Genomic DNA, 20,575 nt, shown 5'->3' on the forward strand with positions numbered 1-20,575 from the left:
TCTTCTGAAACTTGGGAAGGTGCTAAGAGTTCAGAACCATTTAACAATATCCACAGTTTCTGCTCTACACAAGCTACATACAGCAGGGGCTTCAAAAGTCTTGGGAATACAATTCCTGGTAAGATGTTACCCTTCCTGGATTTAAACCCCTCCAGCACACAAGGACAAGGAAGCTTCTAGCAATGCTGACAGGAGGGACAGATCCTAAGAGCAGTAGCTCCCCATGCCACTGTGAGCAGTGCTCATTCACCATCCTTCCCTTGTCCTTGGCCCCAAAGCCAAACCTCCTCATCTCCCAGCAGCCTACTCTCTGCTCTCACTATCCCATCCCCAAACCCCTCTCAGAGCCCCTGCATGTCTCCTGACATTCTGCATCCAAGCACTTCAGTCTCATCCTTCCAACACTTCCCTCAGGGTCACCACAAATGCAGCAAGTGGAACTCCTTTAACCTGATTAAAAACTGCATCCATAAGCATGTGACTGTCTACTCACCCTACCCAAACTCTCTTCCCCAAGCCATGGGCAGAGCCCTCTCCCCTCTGTACTCTGCAATAAAACCATGGAGGCAGTGATGGGAACAAGCTCCTGAGACAATGATTTGTGAAGCCAGATCAGAGGGGCTGAACCTGGCTGAGGAGGGCTGAAATGGCACTGAAGAGGCAGCTGTACAACAGTGGGCTGGTGCTGACATACAATGGTCTTGGCTAGATCCAGCCATCACCTGTCCTGACTGGACTCATTCCCTAACAAGCAGCCAGAGACATGGCCCCTTCATCCAACTTCCCCCATTTCATCAGCTAACATCTCTCCTTCCCAGGCAATGCTGCACAGAAACAAACAAAAAGCTGGAAAATCCTTGTGGCAGCACCTCCATGAAGGGCCACTCTGAAGAGAGAAGCCCAATATCCACCCAGTGCAAATGAGCTGTGATGACCCTTGAGACCCTGAAGTCCAGAGACAGACCCAGCAAGGAAAGCACAGAGATGTGGGATGAAGCTGCACAGTAAATGGAAATGTTCTTGTTTCCTTTTTCATATCTCTTAGAGAACAAAGGACAAAACTCATTTTGTCTGAAAAAAGAAAACACCTCATAACTGATGCAGGATCTGACCCAAAAAAATCAAATCAGACATAGCAGGGACACCAGTAGCAGGCTGAACTAGGCATCAGGAGGAAAGGAAAGTTTGTGCCTCCACACACAGGAATCTGCCTCTGCCTGACCTGCTTTTTTCCTGCCTGCACCACTCATCACATTCTGGAGTTTGGTTCTTCAAACACTTGCATCCTTCTGTGTTCCTAGGACATGCCCAGCAAGTCCTAGTCCAAGTATTCCCAGATGTTGGACTAGTCTGTAACTCTCATTATTGGTCAAGAAGAGGCAAAACCCAAAAGTAAGATGCTATTGTAGGTCACACATCCATATTTGTGGCTTGACCGTCAAAACAGGAGCAGGTGACTGTCTGCCCTTTGCCTCCATCAAAGTGTCCCTGGCCTCCAGCCACAGAGCTGGGGCTGAACTGGTTCCACTCTGGTCACTGGCCAGGGATCTCAGTGCCATTTCCTTGCTCCCAGCAACGCCTCCCAGTTGAACACAAACATCACGGCAGGGCAAGATACCTGAACTACCAGGCAGGCTCTGCAGCCAGGGTATGCCCTACACCTCCTGCCCCCTCTCCCAAAGAGATCCTGAGCTCCTAAAGCACTCCACAGGACCACATACAGGAGATGCCCATCTGGCAAAAGTGGTCCAAGGATGATTTTAAAATGGTTTCCATGAAAATTTCTAAGTGCATAGAGACATCTCCCAACCTAGTTTACCAAGCACAAAAATATTGTGACAGATGCTGAAAGAGACTCATTGACAATTTCCTATACTTGAGCAGGAAATGAGGCCAGTACCAGGTCAAGTTTTCTGCCTGGTGCAACACACCAGGAAGAGATGGAATTTGTTAGAAGGAACCATCAACCTCAGAGGTGCAGCTGGTGGAGATTTAAGCCAGTGAGATAAGCCAGGACTTTTACTCTGGATTTCCCAACACAACTGAACATTTTCTCACCTCTGACACTTGCAGAATGGCATGTTCCTTGGTACTGCACAATATGTCAAGCTTTTGCTTTCAGAAAACTGGAATTGGAAAGAGCTCTTCTAATGACTCCCCAAATAAAGTGGTTTGGAGGCATCTCCTAGCAGCCCTCTTTGGGTCTAGAAGCAGCAAGAAGGGGTCTGCTGAAGTTAAGCATCAATAAAATCAACACATCAGTTGTACCCCTGCAAGTTCAGAAGGTCAGCCTTCAGAACAAGGGGATCCATGAGAGAAAAGCCAAGAATTCATAGTTGGCTGTTCTCAGAGGGACTGAGACTGTGCTTCCTTATTTCCAGCCTGTCTCTAACAGCAAACCAGACTTCCTTAGGAAAGCTTTGGTCCTTGTGCCTAAGAGGCTCACCAGATATACTCTCCTCCTTCCAGAATATACAAACTTGTTTGTAAGTGCCTCTCACTGAGTAACCTCTTGCAGTAATTAATACTAGTGAGGTCAGGACGGAACTTGGAGTTGTTAACAAGTACACTGAGAGAAGAGGTTTTAGAGTCTCCATATTTAAAGAACAAAATCTCATCACCAAAGGAGCTCCTTGCCTCTACACCAATGTGCTGCCACACCACAAGGCCTTAGCACCAGCCTTCTTTTTCAGCCTCTCCCTCCTCCTCCTCCTCTTCTTGACTTAACCCCTTCCTGCCCAAGGGGAGATTTTAGCTCATTGGGCAGTGACCAGCTTTTATTTCAGATGTTGACAGACACAGAAGTTCATCACAGATACAAATGTAGCTGTGCTCTAACCACCTACAGCCAGCAGTATTGGCTCCAGCAGGAGAGCCTCAGTCTTCAAAACTGCACATTCCTGAGTTATGGAGGCCAGGATTAGAGAAGCAGAGATTAGGACAACAACATGTAGCTGGTCCAAGCAGTAACCAGCATATCCCATTTTCTGGTCTTTCATTTGCTTTGTTTGAGATGTTAGCTTATGCCTTTGCCTCTTTACACACTCAGGTGCTTCCCACCTCCCTTAAATTGAAGCTAAAATCACCATGCAATTGCTGAACCTCTGCTTGTGGTGGGCCTGTTATCCTTGTTATCACTTGCTGCAGAGTTTAACTGGCACAAGTCCAGCAGGTGAGGCAGGACCAGGTTATTCACTGAATAGACACTGTTACCTGTCACTATGCACGTGAATTTAGCATCAGAGTCCTCGGACACAGCACGGGATTTGATAGTGGTTTCAAATAGTGGCTGTGTTTCCTCCGTCAGCTGAGAAATGATTGCGCAGAAGGTGCTCCTGGAAGATTCAAGAAGCATTTCTTAGAGATAAAAGCACCAGAAAAATTAAAGGGTCCACCTTGTGTCTCACCTCAGCAGCCTGTGTTCTCATTGTCCATGCCCTCTTCCCTCCCATCATCCCTGCACTTGCTCACAAGTCCAGTCCAGTGCCAGGGCATTGGACTGATTTCTCCCTCCTAAGATGACTGTCAATTTAAAGTGACATTTGGGAGCCATTCCCTTTGTCTTAGCTCTTAGGGCTATTGGGGCAATGAATGTTGACCCACTCATTTTAGCTCTAGATTATACCAGAACATCTCTTTGATCAGTCAGCAAGCTTAGAGCTCCTCCTAACAAAGTCAATTCCCAGTTCTGAACCATAAATGTTTCAAGAGTTGTTCTGTTCACTGGGATTTTCTTTTATTTGTGAAGAATTTGTGTCATTTCAGGCCAAGTGTGAATTGCACATGTCTCTATTTGAATACAGCAGCCCTCTTAGAATGAAGAAAAGCTGCCAGCTGTGGGACTGCTCACTGAGGAAGCTCTGAGTCTGGCTAGCAGCTTTCTGAACTCAGGAATTAGCTGGGAAGGAACTCCCTGTTTAACCCCTTACTGCTGCAGGTAGGCACTCACACTCCCTACTCCAGGAGTTCAGGCTCTGACCTCAAAGTTCATGCTGGGACACCCAAATAGCCAGAACTATCCTAACAGTGCAATCTGTAATGCTCAAGAGCAGACCATGGATTCTCCAGGTGTTTCAGCACTGTTCAATGAGTGCAATAAATCACCATATTCATCCAACCCTGCTGCAGCACCACTGAGAGAGGTCCCAGAAAATCTGGGCTTTCTTAAATAAAGGGAAGTTATTTATTTAAAGGGAAATTATTGAAATTATTTAATTTCAAATTGGGTTTTCATTCAGATAATGCTGAGGCTCTTGGATGGGAAGAGCTTCTTATTTAATTTTTCCCTCTGCAATTAAAACTCTACATATTTACAATACAAGAGGGGCCCCCAAGGTCTCAAGTGCAAAGATGCTGGGAGAAACAGCTAATACTGCAAGAGAACTGGTAGCTGGCAGCTCTATTTATATAATTTTCAGCAGTGAAAGACATTCCTTAAACAGGTGATCAGCTTCCAGAAACATGCAAGGGGTGGAACAAATGCCCAAACCACTCGTGACACAGCTCCACCATGAGCAGAAGGGCTCAGAGTTTGTGGTGAGGGTTCCATGAGGAGGACCCCAGCCCCACAAGCAGCCCCAGCTTGCAGGCAGGATGCTGCTGCTGCTGCCACTAATGCTCTACCTGCTAAGGAAGCAAACTGAGTCAGGAAAAATCAAAAAACCCCACGTTTAGCATGACCCAGCAGGGGCAGGTGCACTGACAGGGACTAAGCACACATTGCTCAAGGTGTCAGGAGAGCTACAGCCACAGCAACTGCCTGTTTTATCCACCCTGAAAACTTACCTGGAGGCTGCAATGTCATTATTTTCCCTCTGCCTTCGTGCAAGAATGGGTTTGTAAGAGATGCAGGGAGATGAACTCCTGAGTAACAACCCACAGGGACCTCACCCAGCTCCCAGGCACCTTGTGCTGGATGAGGGTCAGGACAGGGGAAGCCTGGGATGTTGCAAACCTGATTCATCTACTGAATGAGGGTTCTAAGCATGGTCTGTATCCAAACACACGTGTGGGGTGGGATAAAAATACCAGATTCCACAGCTCAGACTCTTTTCTGTGGAAATCAATGGTTACTAGGACACTGGTCCTGGTAAGCAACTCTCCACTCAGCTGTGGGGCCAGGAATGGGCAGTGGGAGTCAAAAGCTGTTTCAAACCAGAGCAACCTTCCCAAATTCCAATCCCAGGAAGAAAAAAAAAAAAAAAAAAAAAAAAACAAACCCATTTCCAGGGAACAAGGCAGACAATCCAGTACAAGGCAGTTACTGGTAGGGTTTTGATGCTCCCTTCAATACAGATCCCCCTCCCCATACCAGTAAATGCCTTTCAGAGCCACGTAAAAGAATTTCCCAAGCATCAACCAACACTTCATACCCCAGCAGGAGGGCAACAGGATCAGCATCTTATAATCAAGTGATGCACACACACAGAGTGGCTCTTGGAACCCAGTTTAATCCCAGCACCATGCCACCAGCAGGCAGCACCAGGAATAAGTCTGGTCCACTGAGTGCAAATCCCACAACCAGGTGAAATACATACAGCAAAGGCTACTGAATGGCTTTGGAAAGCAGCTGTGGTGGAAGCTGGGAGCTCCACAGGCCCAGCAGATGAATCAGGGACTTGCCCAGTGACACCTGGCAGGAGGCCTGGAAGGTCTATTGAGTCTTTCAAAGAAACCATTGTGTTGGTCACAGCAGGATTTCAAGGCTCTGGCACTGTGGGGCTCTCAGCTGACTCACTCCAGCTGCAAGGAGGCTTGTCCAATTCAAACTGCTTTCTAAACCAGTAATTCAGGGTATTCCAAGAACTGGACACAAAGCACTAGCCACTTTTTCTTTGGGCCTTCCTGGAGCTGCATCTTTGGGGCAGAAAAGCCCTGGAGCCTAGAAGAGACCCCTGGCAATTCAGTAGCCTTTTCAATTAAAGAGGGATTTCCATACAAAAGCCTGCTGGAAAAGGAGATTTGAGAAGTGTATTCCTCTTGTTATGATTTTCTTTTTCTGACTTTTTGGTTAGAAATCCCAGAGCTACAGAGGTGTTCTGGAGAGGCCTTTCCCTCCACGGTTATTCTTCTACCTGCCACTCCAGCAAACCAGAAATGCCAACTGATTTCCAAATGTGTTCTTTTGCCAAAGGCAAAGTACAGCTGTACAAGTGCCTTTTGGGGCAAAGTCCAAGTGAATGAGGATCCTCACAACAATGGCAGGGGGAAGAAAATTTTTTCTCTGGATGTCTCAGGGCAGTCAGATCCAATTTTTAATGTCTCTGTATGGAAGTCTCACTTTAATATAAAGAAGTAGCTGAACACCCATCCTTTGGCTAAGAAAGAGGAACATTTCTTGCACCTTAATACAGGAATTGTGATGAACATTCACTTTTCTTTCTGCAGTTCAAGCAAATATTAGGGATCAAATCATGCAGAATGAGGCTGTTAGATCACTTTAGGGCTCTTGACTGATTAATTAATTAGTACCAAAGCATTACAGGTTAATCACGTGCTGACAGATTCAGAAAAGTGTTTGGTCAGAGCAGTTTAATGCAACGTAATTTTACCTTCCTAAACTGGAGGGAGAGAATCTGCTGCTTGATAAGCTAAGCAAAAAACAGCATAAAAACCATTAGAGAGAGAAGCACGGAAAGGAGCTGAAATAAACAAACCGTTACAGAGACATATTAATGATGAGTCATTTTGCAGAGGTCAGAGTTCCTATTAAAAGAAGGTACAGCTGCCTTAGGCTGCCTGCCAGGATGAGCAAGCCACATTGTCAATTGAAATCAAAGGCTGTAAAAATGAAACGGTCGTTAACCACAGAGAATCAGTGTCAGGACATTTATACAAGTAGGTTTCCAAGAAGCAGCACCTTGAGCCTTCCATGCACCATCTGCAGCACTGTGCTCAAAGCAGGCAACTCCAGCACAGGAGATGTCCAGCCCAATTCTGTGCTGGCAAGCAGCTGGCCTGAGCTGGGTGCCCTCTGTGCTTCCAAGGACAGCTCCTGGGAGAAGCTGCAAACTCTCTGATCACATTGCTTTCCAGCTTGCCAATCAAATCACTAAGGTCTGGCAAAACATTAAAATAAAAGAACAGAAGTAGACTTTACAAGAATCTACAGGTTTTGCTTTCTTTGTGGGAAGATGTAGGAGCGTTAACCAATCCAGGGAACAAAATCAAACACGCAGGTCCTGCACAAGACATCTTGATGAGCTACTTACCAGTGTCACCAGCTCTCCCAAAGGAGTGTCTTCAGGCACTCATGTCCTAGCCAAAGGGCCACTTTGCTGGACTGTGGCAGCAGCCCCTTGCAGGCTGCAGAAACAACCTCTGTGCGTTGACCTGCAGCAGTCAGGAACAGTTCCTCAAGCCTTGACCCACCCACATGGCAATCAAAAGTCCAAAACTAACAGGGACAAGCTAGTCAGCAGCATGTAAGTTCAGTGATTTAATTGCACTGAGGTACATGTTACACCTATCCACAACCTCACCATACAGCCTTGGAAATGACTGCAGCATGGACATCCCCTCTGGGAGGTACCAGGCCAGACTGCCACATCCCTAAGTGCAGAGAGATCAAACCTTCTCAGCCTCTGTGAGCCACCAAAGTTCAGTGCTCTAGGATGGTGCTACAGAAGATAGCAGAAAGAACCACATGGAGGGCCACCTGCAGGTGCACCTCTTCAGGTCTCCTGCCCAAACGTGTGAGTCCCAGTCACGTGGAAACCAGCAGGACTCCAAGTCTTGCCCTAAAAATGACCACAAAGAGACTCTGAAAACTGGTCCTGCCAACTGTACATTCCACCTTGTGGAGGCAGAACCTCCATTTGAACACTGAGAAAAGAAGTAGCTCAGCTTGAAGTCCTGACACTTTACACAAATAATTGCATATTTCCTTTGAGAAGAAAAATCTGAAGGGCTCACTGACTCTTCTCCTTCAGGAGAGAAAAGACAGCAGAATTTTTGGACTGTTGCTGAGGAGCAGCTTTAACCCAACAAACATGGGTGGCACTTGGCCTTTTGGCAGCAGCTTCACCCTCTCCACCCCCAGCCACACAATCCTGGTCCACTCCCAGTGCCAAGTGCTGGTGATGCAGCCAAAGGATGTGCAGGCTGGGGAAATCAAGTGCTCACAGGAACAGGCTGAGGATCACTCACTCACCTGATCCCTCTTGCTGTGCTGTTCTGGTCCATGGCAGAAGCCAGACACAGGAGCTGAGTCCTTTGAGCTGTATCCTTCCACCCTTTGCAACATCCCTGTGAGCTCCATGCCCTTTGTGACGCTGCCAGGCACAGCTCTGCATTACCTGCCTTACTGACCAGCACCTCACCTTGTCCTCAACACTTACAGACACCCTCAGAGCTTCTGGAGCTCAAATTGCACCTCGTGCTGCTCTCACCCCTTCCTGACCTCCTGGGGATCCAGGTTCCTCCTCCCACACTCCTCCCAAGCACAACCACCCCAAGTGATCCCAGGGGTGGGATCCCAGCTGTATCCCTGTGCTCTGGGCTGCCCCTAGGCACCTCTGTCTGTCTGCAAACACAACTCACTGGTTTAACTTGTCTCAAAACATTTTGCTTACCACTGCAAGGGAAAAACATCTTTTTACCCACCAGGAATACTAAAGACCTTCTTGAAAGGAAGTTCTCAAAATCCTTGCAAGCTAGAATGCTAGTGTAGGCAGTAGTGTGGTTTTAATCATGATTTCTTGCATAAGACAAACAGGGCTTGGACATAAAGAAAATAGCAAGAGTCAGAACAAAGGCTGCTTGTGCCATGAACCCATTGTGCTCACGGATGTGATCAAACAGTAAGCACTGACAGTGCTTTTTTTTTTTAATCCCCAGTATTAAGACAACATGGGCTTTATTCAGTGCACATCCTGAGACAGTGCTGAACACTGAACTGAGGGTCTCTTGAGGGTCTCTCCATATTATCAGAAGAAAAAGGCCATCATGTATTAATTGAAGTTTAACCTCAATATGCTGAATTTGCTTTTCAGACTACAGATTTAAGCCCCAGAGAGCACAATCAAATTGTGGATCCTGCAGCCAGCAGAGCCCTGCCTGCAGGCAGCTGGTGCTTCCTTTCACTTACATTCCAGCATATCCATGTAGAGCTGTGACAGCACAGCTCCATCAGAACCCAATCCACCCTGCTGGAAACGTGGGGCTCCTGAGCAGGGCAGCAGATACCCAGTGTGCTTGCTCTGATCCTCTGTGGCACTGGGCTATGCCCTGGGCTCCCCAAGGACTTAGAGCACACACAGCACAGGGCTCTGCTAATGAAGTGCAGCAACAGCAGTGGATGTGCCTCCCTCGAGCAAGCTCGGGGCCATTGCACTTTCTGCATAAAGGCAAATGCTTATGTTGTCCTGAGGAACACATCTAAAGCACTGAATCAAGGCCTCCAGTATAACCCTTCCTTCTGTTGTTGGAGAAATGGACTTCAAAAACATCTGCTCCAGGCATGTCCAGCACTGGTGGGATGGATCCTCCTCAGGCACCTGCCACTGATGAAGAGAAGCTCAGCTTTTTATAAGCTAGTTCTGAAAATACACAACTGTGTTGGACAACAGCACTGTACCTCTCCAGCACATCCCTTCTACCAGTCTCAGCTCTTTGTTAAATTGCATTTTATCATATGCTTTCAAGCTCCTTTGGCCATTTATCATCCTCTTAAAGGTTTTAGCCCTTCAACTACTCCTAATTTTCTTTGGAAGTGAAGACAGCCTTCCTCATTTTTCATGCTTTTGCCACATTTCAGTCTTACAAGGGCGGGAGGCAGAACTGTCAACACCATTCACTTTTTTTAACCACTCAAGTTGATGGTCTGGGCTGGCATCCACTGGCACCAAAAAAGTTAACTGCTTGAAAAACATAGATTTTCAGTCTGACACCTTTTTTTAACCCTCTCATGCAATTATCCATGAAATTACTCTCTTTCTGTATTTCTTATCATTGAGGTAAAGAAATCTCTCCTTCCAGTGCACTCCTCACATGGAAGTGAGCAAGAGCTCAAGAGACCCTGAAATAGGCTTAACAGTGGCTCCATCCTCATATGGACAAGCACCTGGACTCAAGCTGCTTGAGCTGCAGCAGTGATCAATATTTTTCAGTGCTCTCCCACAGTGTGAAAATTGACCCACACAAGCTGTCCAGTGAAGGAAAAAAAGAGCAGAACATGTCCATGACAGCAAAGCTGACAGGTCCAAGTTACGTTTTGAGGGAATCAGCATTGCACCAATTGCACCAAAGCTCCTTGGGAAGCCCACGGAGCAGCCTGTACATCCTGGGAGCTGGACAGAGGGACTGGCAATTTCCTACAGACATTGGCCCTCACTGGCTCCCTGATCCCTGACATTATTGGGCATGTTTTGCACGTGCAGACTTCCAAGTATAAGGTTTCCTATGAACTTGCCTGTCTTCAAGGTTAATACTACTTGAGACAAATACAAACCACTCAGCTGTCAGCAGTGAACCCTTTTCAAGGTTTAAAAGCAAATACTGAGGCTTTCATGTAGGCATGGCTGTGCTCACAGCTGCTTTCCTGCCACGTGTCCTGCTCCTTATCAAGCACTCCCTGCACACACAGAATGAGCTTGCTGGTGTTCATACACCATGGCAGGAGCTATCAGCAGGCCTGTGATAAAGCAGCTCTGGGTGCTGTGTTGCTGTACAAGACACACTGTTATTCCACAGACTGGAAAACAGATGTATTGAGTCTTTGCTTGTCAAGGTCACAGACCGAATCCATGTCAGAGATGCAGAAATGTGACAATTTTTTCTGCAGGTAATTTACTTTTTTGCTGAGATGAACACAGACTTATGTGTAACAATTCAGGCTAGATTTCATTAACAGAGAAGGTGGAAAACAATAAATTAAGTTACACATTCCTGTATCAGCCTCTGTAATGCTCTGAAGATGGGTCAGATTTGTGTATTTTAACTCTGAATTGTTGCTGCCTCTATGGCCCAAATTAAACTTAGAAACACACCAAGGGATGAGAAATGGCCAAAAAAAAAAAAAAAAAGCAATGTAACTATTGGACAATGAGGTGCCCAGGAAAGGTGACATCCTCCTGGCAGCTCACTATGCAGAGAAAAGAAAAAAAAAGAAAATAAAATTGCCTGTAATGCCCTTCCATCTTCTTCTTCTTGGAGCAGGTGATGCTGTGAATGTGAGATAACAACCTCAGTCACTCAAGATCTTCCTCCCCTCGTCCAAAGAGAGCAAGGGCAGAGCAGGTTTTAATTCCATCTCCTGGGAACTGCCTCTGCTGTGGCATGAGAGGTGCCTTGTTTGGAGATGACCACACTCTGTCCTCCACACAATGGTATCCCTGGCCTGGGAAACATCCCCTTTCAGGAGGTTTCCTGAGAAGAGCACAGTTCTCACATATGGATATACTCTGTATCTTTATGGTGACCCTGAAGGGCATGGCTTCATCATCCTACACACTTGGCTCCACTTGGCTTCCTAGGGGATATGGACACATGGACAGGAGGCTACAGAAAGGGAGCTGGAAAATCTCCCTTTGGAATTGTTGAGGATTGTTATTCAGAGTGCATAACTGCTGAGGAGCCCCAGTCAAAGCAGACACCTCCAGCAATGGGAAACAGCCTCCTCTGTCCTGCAGGTCACAGGGTGTGGAGATGACTCATTGACGCCCTAAACTTTGCCTTTCCTGTAGGAACTGGCTGTCCCTCCTTCCAGAGTTTGAGACACTTCCATCCCACAAATCAAACTGACTGAGTGCTCTCAGCTGCCTCAGCTGGCATCTGACCAGGGGGTTGCACCACTCCTGGCCAGAAGCAAAGTCCCCTTGGACATTACAGGTACCCAGATGCCAAAGAGGGAACGCCACTGAACTAAACCTGCTTTTCAGGAACCAAGGGCTCCTCAGTTTCCTCAGCACACTTTACTATAGCAACAGATCTTTCTCCTTCATTTGATATTGTGTGCAAAGCAAGAGGGACAAGATTGGGAATGGTTTGCAGCCAGAAGAGCCAGGTGGCAAGGCCCTCTCCTGAGCTCAAGTGCCACCCCGAGCAGAGTTATCCAAGAAAAGCTCAGAGGCAATGCCACTACACTCTATAAATATCTGTATATGATGTAGCTATGACAGTAGAAAGACATTCAAGCAAGGAAGCAAGTCTCTAATGAGACTGAGGAGCAGACAGCTGCATTAGGTAAGAGGGGCAGATCACTTCCAGCAGAGGTTTGCCTAGCACTCAGATGAAGGTTTTATATAAAACTGCATCTCTCTGCACAATACACTCTCCAGGCTTCCTAGTTCTTACAAAAAGGACATCTAAAAAGATGTCTTGAGGGTTGTGGCCCATGAATGAAGCTAAGGTAGACCCTGAATGGGACTCACAGCTCCTCCTCTCACTTCGTGAAATAATTACTTGCTTGAAATAATTGCTTTGAGATATAACAGGTTTCTTAAAAAAAAACAACACCAAGATAAAAAAAAAATCCTGTCAGCAGCAGAGCAGAGGGCAAGTCACTGTGGCCATAAGCTGCTCCTGACACTGTCCAATATCAGGTATGTTAAAAGACCAGCAAAGGAAAGACACTGTCCTGTTTGCTCACATGGAAAATCCTTACAAAAGAGTAGTTCCCAAGGGCGGAAAGAGTAAATACCCTGAATACTCTGTTTAATAAAAGGATGATGTTCTACCTATGGCCATTTTCAACACCTCTATTCTTCTGGCTTTCTTAGCACCACCTCTGGAAAATCCTACAAGTTAAACCCCAGAAAAATCATGTTCTGGTTACCTGATTCATATCCTTCAATTGACATGATATCCCTTTCCTCCAACAGGATTAGGGAGACATGCAAGACATCCAAACTGCCCTCAACATAGAATCACAGAATGGTTTGGGATGGATGGGATCTTAAAGCTCATCTTGTTACACCACCTGCCATGGGCAGGTGACCCATCCCAGGTTGCTCCAAGCCCTGTCCAACCTGGCCCTAAACACCTCCAGGGATGGGGCAGCCACAGTCCCTCTGGGCACCCTGTGCCAGGGCCTCACCATCCTCAAGGGAAGAATTGAATCCTAATAGCCCAAGTAGCCTTGCCCTCTGTCAGTTTGAAGCCATTCCCCCCTGTCCTGTCACTCCAGGCCCTTGTAAAGAGTCTCTCTCCATCCTTCTTTTAGGCTGCCTTCAGGTACTGGAAGGCCACAATCAGGTTACCCAAAAGCTTCTCCAGGATGAACAATTCCAGCATTTTCTCATAGTAGAGGTGCTCCATCCCTCTGACAATCTTGCTGCCTCCTCTGGACTCGTTCCAACAGCTCCATTCCTGTGCTGGGATCCACAGGGCAGAGCATATTCATAAGTCACCCCAGAAGCAGGAATTTCCAACCTCAGTTTCTTTTCTTAAAGATCTCTCCAGGTCTTTGTGCAGCTCTACCACATTACTACACTTCCTACTGCTTTAAAAAGTGGTGAACAGGCAAATATTTTAGTTAAACATACTCTATATATACATATAAAGACAGAAACAGAGAAACCTGAAAAAACCCACATTTTCTTTGGATCAGAAAATCCATTTCTGTTTCCTAACCACTACAGTATCCTCCCACAGCAATCCTGTGTCTGCATCACTTGTCTCATTGCCTTTGTTAGTTTCTAACCCAGCAAATCCAAATCCATTTTGTGTTAGAGAGCTGCTCAGTGTTATCTGCTGTTCTGCACGTTGCTCATCGTGCTTTTCAAGTTCTCCCAGGTAAGCTTTCCAGATGTTCCTGGATTTAATTAAAGTCGTAATTGCTCTCTGAAAGTCTCCTTGCTACACCATTCCACTCATTTGCTTCCCAGAATTGTTATGATACACTTTTTAATTACAACATAAAAAGCCACACTTCATTCAAGCCCTTGCCCTGCATTTTAGGCAACAGTTTCCAAAAATCCCAGCTCAAGTCCTCAGCACTTGTAGGGCTCTGCAGGGAACCAGACTTTTATATGCCTCCTCCCTAACTCATTAGAGAACCTAGAAGTTGCCATGAACTCAGGAAAAGGTCAATTTTGCCATTTAGCCATTATTTAGTCACTGCTTCTTACAACAGAAGGGGCAGACAGTGGATTTAAGAGACAAAATTAAATTGCCTTGCCACAGGCTTTGACGATCATGTACATAAGTGGTTGGAAAAATGATTGGAGAATTTGTGGAAATTGAATGTGCTGCTTATTTAACTGGGGCAGCAGAGTCCCTTTGCCAGCACTGGGCTCCCACAGATGGAAATTGGGGTGCAGCATTAGCTTGAAAAGCTCAAAAGCTTCAGGGCTCAGAGCTCTGCAGCCATGGGCTGGATTTACCATGCCTGAGGCACAGCCTCAAGGGCTGGTGCAGCCAGGAGACACCAGGAGCACTGCCTGCATGGGTGCTGCACTGCTCCTTGCCTGCCCCAACAGAGGAAACTTTGGGACTCCAGCTGGGAACACTGAAGGTATTTCTTGCTGGATGGATGAACTCTCCTTTATGGTTAAACTGATTAAAGCTGCAATTGAGAGTAGTCAAGGAAAACAAAAGTTAAGCTGTAGGCAACCCAAACACCTTAACATCTTCCTTATTAAAACCCCTCTCTGCTTCTAATCTGCAGAATGGAGTCACTGGGCTCAGTTAAGAGATTTCCAGTTCCTGGTATGATCTGAGGCCACAGGCTGTGGAACCTCTATGGACATTTGGTGGTGCTGAAGGTGTCACTGTGTGCAGCCATCTGTGATTAGCTCACACCCCAGCACGACATGATACCCTCATAGAGGAACTGAATTTAGGCAACTTCACTTTGGCGTTACCCCAGTTTTAACACCTGATTTCCAAGCAGCACTTTTTTATCTCTTTTGGTCCTGCATTTATTTTTATGAATGTCTGACTCCTTGAGGCATCAATGCTTGACACGCTGGAAATGGATTATTTATAAACCATCAGCAGGGAAGAGGCACACTCATTTGGAGAGCTCATAGACTGAAGAGCATTCCCAGCGAATTCAAAGCAATTTCAAGGCTTTTTTGAGTGCCTCACACAATCACCGACACCTTGGGCGCTGCTGGCATATCACCCTGTAATTCTGTGTTTGCTAACCTCAGTCAGGCTCAGCTGACAGCATGTTTATCATACCTTCCCCCTGCGAACAAAGCCTTATTCCTACCCCAGACTCTGTGCTGGAGGCCATTCCTGACCCAGGAATGCTGATCTCATTGCTGTTCAGCCCCTATCTACAGTGCAGAAATGCCTTTTTGACAATAAGATAAGGCACCCAGCGGGCCCCTCGCTCTGTCTGGCGAGGCACTTCACTACAATGAAGGCAGGGAGGTCAGTGCTGTTCCCTGAGTTTAACTGGAGACACTGGTGCTTGTCAGGATTTCATAAAAACTGCTTGGAGTGAGCCTTCACTGGGGTCTGCAGCTTTCTCATGAGGGGAAGAGGAGAGGCAGCACCGATCAATCTCTGGTCTCTGGTGACCAGAGACAGGACCTGAGGGGCCAGCATGAAGCTGTACAAGGGGGGATAAAATAGATTAGATTATTGGATATTCAGAAAGGGTTCTTCACTCAGAAGGTGGTGGGTCACCAGAACAGGCTCCACAGGGCAGCAGTCATGGCCCCAAGGCTGCCAGAGCTCCAGGAGTGTTTGGACAACCAGCTCAGGCACAGCACGGGATTCTTGGGGTGTCCTGTGCACGGCCAGGAGCTGGTCTCGATGATCCTTGTGGACAGGACATTCCATGATTCTATTCTATGATTCCACCACCGCTTTACACACCCGCTCAGCCACATGCAATGCGCCATGACCACAGGCCCTGCCCGGCAATAGCTTCGACACCGCCAGCTCTCTTTGGGGAGGCGAGGGACTGGGCTACAGCAGCTCCTCTGAGAGCCCGAGCCATCGCTCGGTTTTCTCCCCTGGGGACGGCCAGGCCCGTTGTCCACACCACTTCCAGCCGGCTCCCTGCGAGGCCTCGCTGCCCGGGTGAGGGCCAGCCCGGCCTCCCCGCTGCACGCCCGGCCGGCCCGGCCCGCTCCGTCCTCCGCCAGCCCCGCGCTCGCCGTCACCCGCACCCAGGGCAGCGGCCAGCTCGGGCACAGCCCCCACAGCAGCGCCTTCCCCCGGGCCGGCGCTCACCTGTTCTGGGGCCGGATGCCCAGCAGGTAACTCCGTCGGTCCGGCCGCGAGGCCCAGGCCGCGCTCTCGGCCTCCTCCGCCCCGTCGATGTGGCTCGTTCCCCGCCCGTAGAGGCCCGCCAGGGCCCTGCGGGTCGAGCTCATGGCCGGAGTGCGGCTGCCGTGCCCCGCGGCCGTCGCTGCCCTCCCTGTCACTCACGGCCGCCGTTTATAGACCCTCCGCACATGCCGCTGTCAATCGTGACGCGGCGGCCGCTGCCCGGCCTCCCCGGGCCGGCTGCCCGGCCTCCTCCTCCTCCTCCTCCTCCTCCTCCTCCTCCTCTCGCCATCGAGTCCAGCTTTTGAGGAAGAAGTGAACTCTTCCTTATAATAACTGCCTCACCACGGAGGATTTCTCACACCTCAAAGATCTCTCTGGTGACCACCACTGACAGAACCCGGTGGTTCTATCAGCGTTGAAGTTGTGTCAGGTTTTCACTGGATATCAGGAAAAGGTTCTTCCCCAGAGGATGGCTGGAAGTGAACTTTTCCTTATTATAACTGCCCCATCACAGGGGATTTCTCACACCTAAAAGATCTCTCTGGTGACCACTGATAGAGCCTGATGGTACAGCATTGAAGTTGTGTCAGGTTTTCACTGGATATCAGGAAAAGGTTCTTCCCCCAGAGAATGATTTGGCACTGAACACACTCTCCAGGGAATGGTCATGGTCCCAAGGCTGCCAGAGCTCCAGGAGCTTTTGGACAACATTCTCAGGCACAATGTGGGGTTCTTGGGGTGTCCTGTGCAGGGCCAGAAGTTGGACTTGATGGTCCTTGTGGGTCCCTTCGAGGTTATTCCGTGATCTCTCAGGATCAGCTCCAACATCCTCCACTTCCCTGCAGGCACGAGGCTCCCACCGTGGCTGGCTGCACCACTCAGCATGGGCATGGCAGTCACACCCTCACAGCAGGATCTCATGACTTGGCAGCCTGTTTTTTATCCCAGAATGCCCAAGAGAAATTCTGTGATGGTATTTATTCAGTCTCTGTAAAAAAATACAGCACAAAGGACAGTTGTAAAAGGTGGATACATGTCACAAAAAATTACTAGCTGTGATTTAATACCAAATGAAAATATAATAAGTAATAAAATGGACTTATTTTCTTGTACTACCTTTCTTGCTTGTCAAGTTGTTGCATCATGTGCTGCAGACATGTCCCTGATGGCACTGCATCCCTCCAGCACTGAAATGATGGATGGAGCAGATTCACTGTGGATTAGCTGCCTGCCCATGGCTGCACAGCAGTGATTGCAGCAGGAGCAGCAGAGAAATTATGGCAAATTGCTCCATTCCAGGAAATACAGCATGATTAGAGCTGATCCTCCTGGGACAGGAGAGGCAGCAGATGTGGCAGCAAGCAGCAGGTGATGGATCCATTGGTGCAGGACATTCCTGATTCCTTTTCCTCAGCAAATACTGTGATTTGGAATGTGACTTTGGATAGGGACTGGCACCAGGGTATGCACAGACACCCAGAGTGTGTGCATCACCTATACAGGTGACACAACAGTGGCAGGTGGTCACATTATCAGGCGTGTAAATTGCAGGATTTGTGATACCAGAGAGGATATTTGATCTTGGCAAATGCAAAGGAGATGGACCTCCTAAGACATTTGGGTGTGGTGCTAGGAAATAGGGAGAAGGGTGGTCCCAGAGGGCTGACTGAAGGCCTCACCTTCACCAGGTAGTGAAACAGCAGATGAAATTGCATAAAACAAATAGAACATGATCCATGGGGGAAACCACAATCCTAATTTTCAATAGGCAGCAGTGAGCTCTGTGTGAGCTAACATCACTTAGAAATAATCCATCTCAAACAGAAACAGCAGATGCCCAAAAACCCAAATGCAGAACTCAGAGAGGGCAGCAAAGATGAGCCAAGGTCCAGGCTGCCTGCTGCATGAAGGGTAACTGTGTGGACTGGGACTCTTCAGCCTGGAAGAAGCTACTGTGGTGCCCATGACTGAGAAATACACAGCTAAGAGGGACAAGGAGAACAAGTCAAATTAGCAGGAGGCAAAATAGTGAAAGGGACATGCTTCCTCCCTCCCCTTGGCTTTAGGCTACTCCCACACATGGCTGTGGCTGTTCAATGTCAACAGGGATTAATAAAATCCACAGGACAAATCTGTGGAAAGAAAATCTCCCGAGGTTTATGCGCTATGAAGATATAACCTTCAGTTCAAGAAATGTTTGAGCTGCATAAGAATATTCAGTGTGTGTGTGCCCTGATCTCACACCCTTTGCTCTGCTCTGACTGCTGCCCAAATGTGGGAGGCAGGATGCTGGGCTGGGAGGACTCAAGCTGGCATTCTCCTGATCCCATCCCTTTCTCTGGAAAGAGAAAGAGGATTTTCAGGTCCCACAACTTCAGGAAACCTGAAGTCCCAACATATGAATTACACATTATTTTACCATGAGCCCATCTCTTGGCATATTGATCTGGTAGAACAGAGCCCAGACCAGCTAAGAAGGGGGTCCAGTACAGGTAGGTTTCTGCTTTGGGCCTGGAACTGTGCCTGATTTCAGATTCCCAAATACAGGAAAGACACTAATATGCTGGACCAAGTCCAGTGAAGGCCACCAAGAAGACTGAAGGAGCTCATAGGAGAAGAGGATGAGAGAAACTGGGGTTTAGGTTTCAGGGAAAGGCTAAATGGAGATCTCCTTGTTTTCTTCACTACCTCATAGGAGGGCACAGACTCAGAGGTGCAAAGTGATGGAATGAGAGGCCAAAATGCAAATGGCAAGGAGGAAAGTTCTGATTAGATATTGGGAAAATTACTTGCCCTGTGAAGGGAATCAAGCAGTACCACGGGGACCCAAGAGACAGGCACTCTCCATTCTGTGAGATAGTTGACTATGGATGGGACAGGGTGCTGAGCAGCTGATTGACATCCTGCTCAGAGTGGGGGGCTGGATCAGAGACCCCCAGAGCTCCCTTCCCACCCTGGTCATGCCATGGTTTGGTGCTGCACCCCGTCAGTGGAGAGAAGCCTGGATGGTGAGCGCAGAAAGAGCCTGCTGTGGTGTTTGATCCTCCCCCTGACATGCAGGGCTTATATTCCTTTTCTGCCCTTTCAAGCTCTGAATGGTTCCCGTGCCTGTTGCCTGCTGAGAAAGCTTCCTCTCACAGCATCTGCTCTCCCGTCAGTCTGCTCAGAGAGTGACAGTGCCCTCTGCTCCTGGCTCCGGGGGAAACGCGTTCAGCTGCTGGAGCCTGAGCCAGCCAGAAACGAGCCTTCAGAGCTCGTTAGCAAAGCTTTCTTCCTCTGCCTGCAAATCCAGCACCGACTCACACAGGCACAGATGTTTTCTCACTCCTCTTGCACAATTTATCCTTCCCTTTCCCATCCTGCACCCTTAACTTCCTCCCTTTCTAAAATGACAGGCTTCTTCCTGCACTCCTGCAACAAGCTCTCACCTCTGGTTCTTCCCCAAATATTAACAGGTGGTGCCAGGGAAGGGCTCTGACAGAGCATGAGCACAATGGGCTTCCTGAGGAGGTATTTGAAGGTGGATTCTTTCTCTCAAGCCTGCAGAAACAGTCCACAGGGAACACAGCAACCTCCAGCTGTTTGAAGAGATTCTGCATCAGCCAGAAGTGTCATCTTTAGCTATGGGAAAGTGCTGGGGTTAATTTAATGATCATTTTTATTAGCTACGTGTGTCACATAGATAATAACTCTGCAGGATACATGTGCCACAGAGCTGCTGGCACATACTCAGCCAGAACCTTCATTTTCAATCATTTATAGATATATTTCCAAATGCCTAGCTGGACCCTGGAGAAAATAGGAAAAAGAAGGGTCTGTGTGACCTCAGACAGCGGGTGAGATGAACACAAAGGAAGATCCTATAGCTTTCCTGTCTTTGCAGTGTAACTATCCCATTCTGCACAAAGGAAAGGACATGGAGGGAGAAAGTCTTTCCTCGATCCACCAGTTGTGTTGGGTTTGGTTTTTTCCTACCACCTTCTTCCCCACCTGTTATAAAAGAAAAGCAGCATTTAGAGATGCATCCTCCAGCCTTGCTTAGTCCCTCTGGCCCTGTGGCACAGCTCAGCCTTGCCCTGGGTTCCACAGGGCATGGATCCACAAAGCACTTGGCCACAACTGCTTCTCTCTGCCATCGTGATGCCTCTGTTTGTGCCCTTCTATGCTGCCTCCTGGGAGAGACATCCCTGATGGCCTCGCTTTTCCTTGCTCAGCCCATAGCTACAGGATAGAGAAATTTCAGCAGCAGAGTGAGAGTTTCTCACAGCTTCCTCTCTAACTGGTCCATGGGCCCCCCATGCTGAAGTCCTGGTCTCCGGGGAGCCTGCTTCCTAGGACTATTAACATAGGGAGAAGCAAATTTGCAAATTTGACTGCCCTGAGTTCATTCCTCCGAGCTTTGTGT

General features: G+C 48.0%; 1 protein-coding gene across 1 annotated transcript in view; it reads right to left on the reverse strand.

Moving 5' to 3' along the window:
* Nucleotides 1-16,274, reverse strand: part of ALPK3 (alpha kinase 3) — a 31,480-nt gene extending 15,206 nt beyond the window's left edge. The window contains exons 1-3 of the mRNA XM_066558865.1: nucleotides 16,132-16,274; nucleotides 6,552-6,590; nucleotides 3,214-3,335 (exon numbers count right to left, since the gene is read on the reverse strand). Of these exons, the coding sequence (XP_066414962.1) occupies nucleotides 3,214-3,335; nucleotides 6,552-6,590; nucleotides 16,132-16,274 (304 nt within the window). The remainder of the gene's footprint in view (nucleotides 1-3,213; nucleotides 3,336-6,551; nucleotides 6,591-16,131) is intronic.
* Between the last annotated feature and the right edge of the window lie 4,301 nt (nucleotides 16,275-20,575).

This window comes from Molothrus aeneus, chromosome 13, assembly GCF_037042795.1.
Source record: "Molothrus aeneus isolate 106 chromosome 13, BPBGC_Maene_1.0, whole genome shotgun sequence".
NCBI lineage: Eukaryota > Metazoa > Chordata > Aves > Passeriformes > Icteridae > Molothrus > Molothrus aeneus.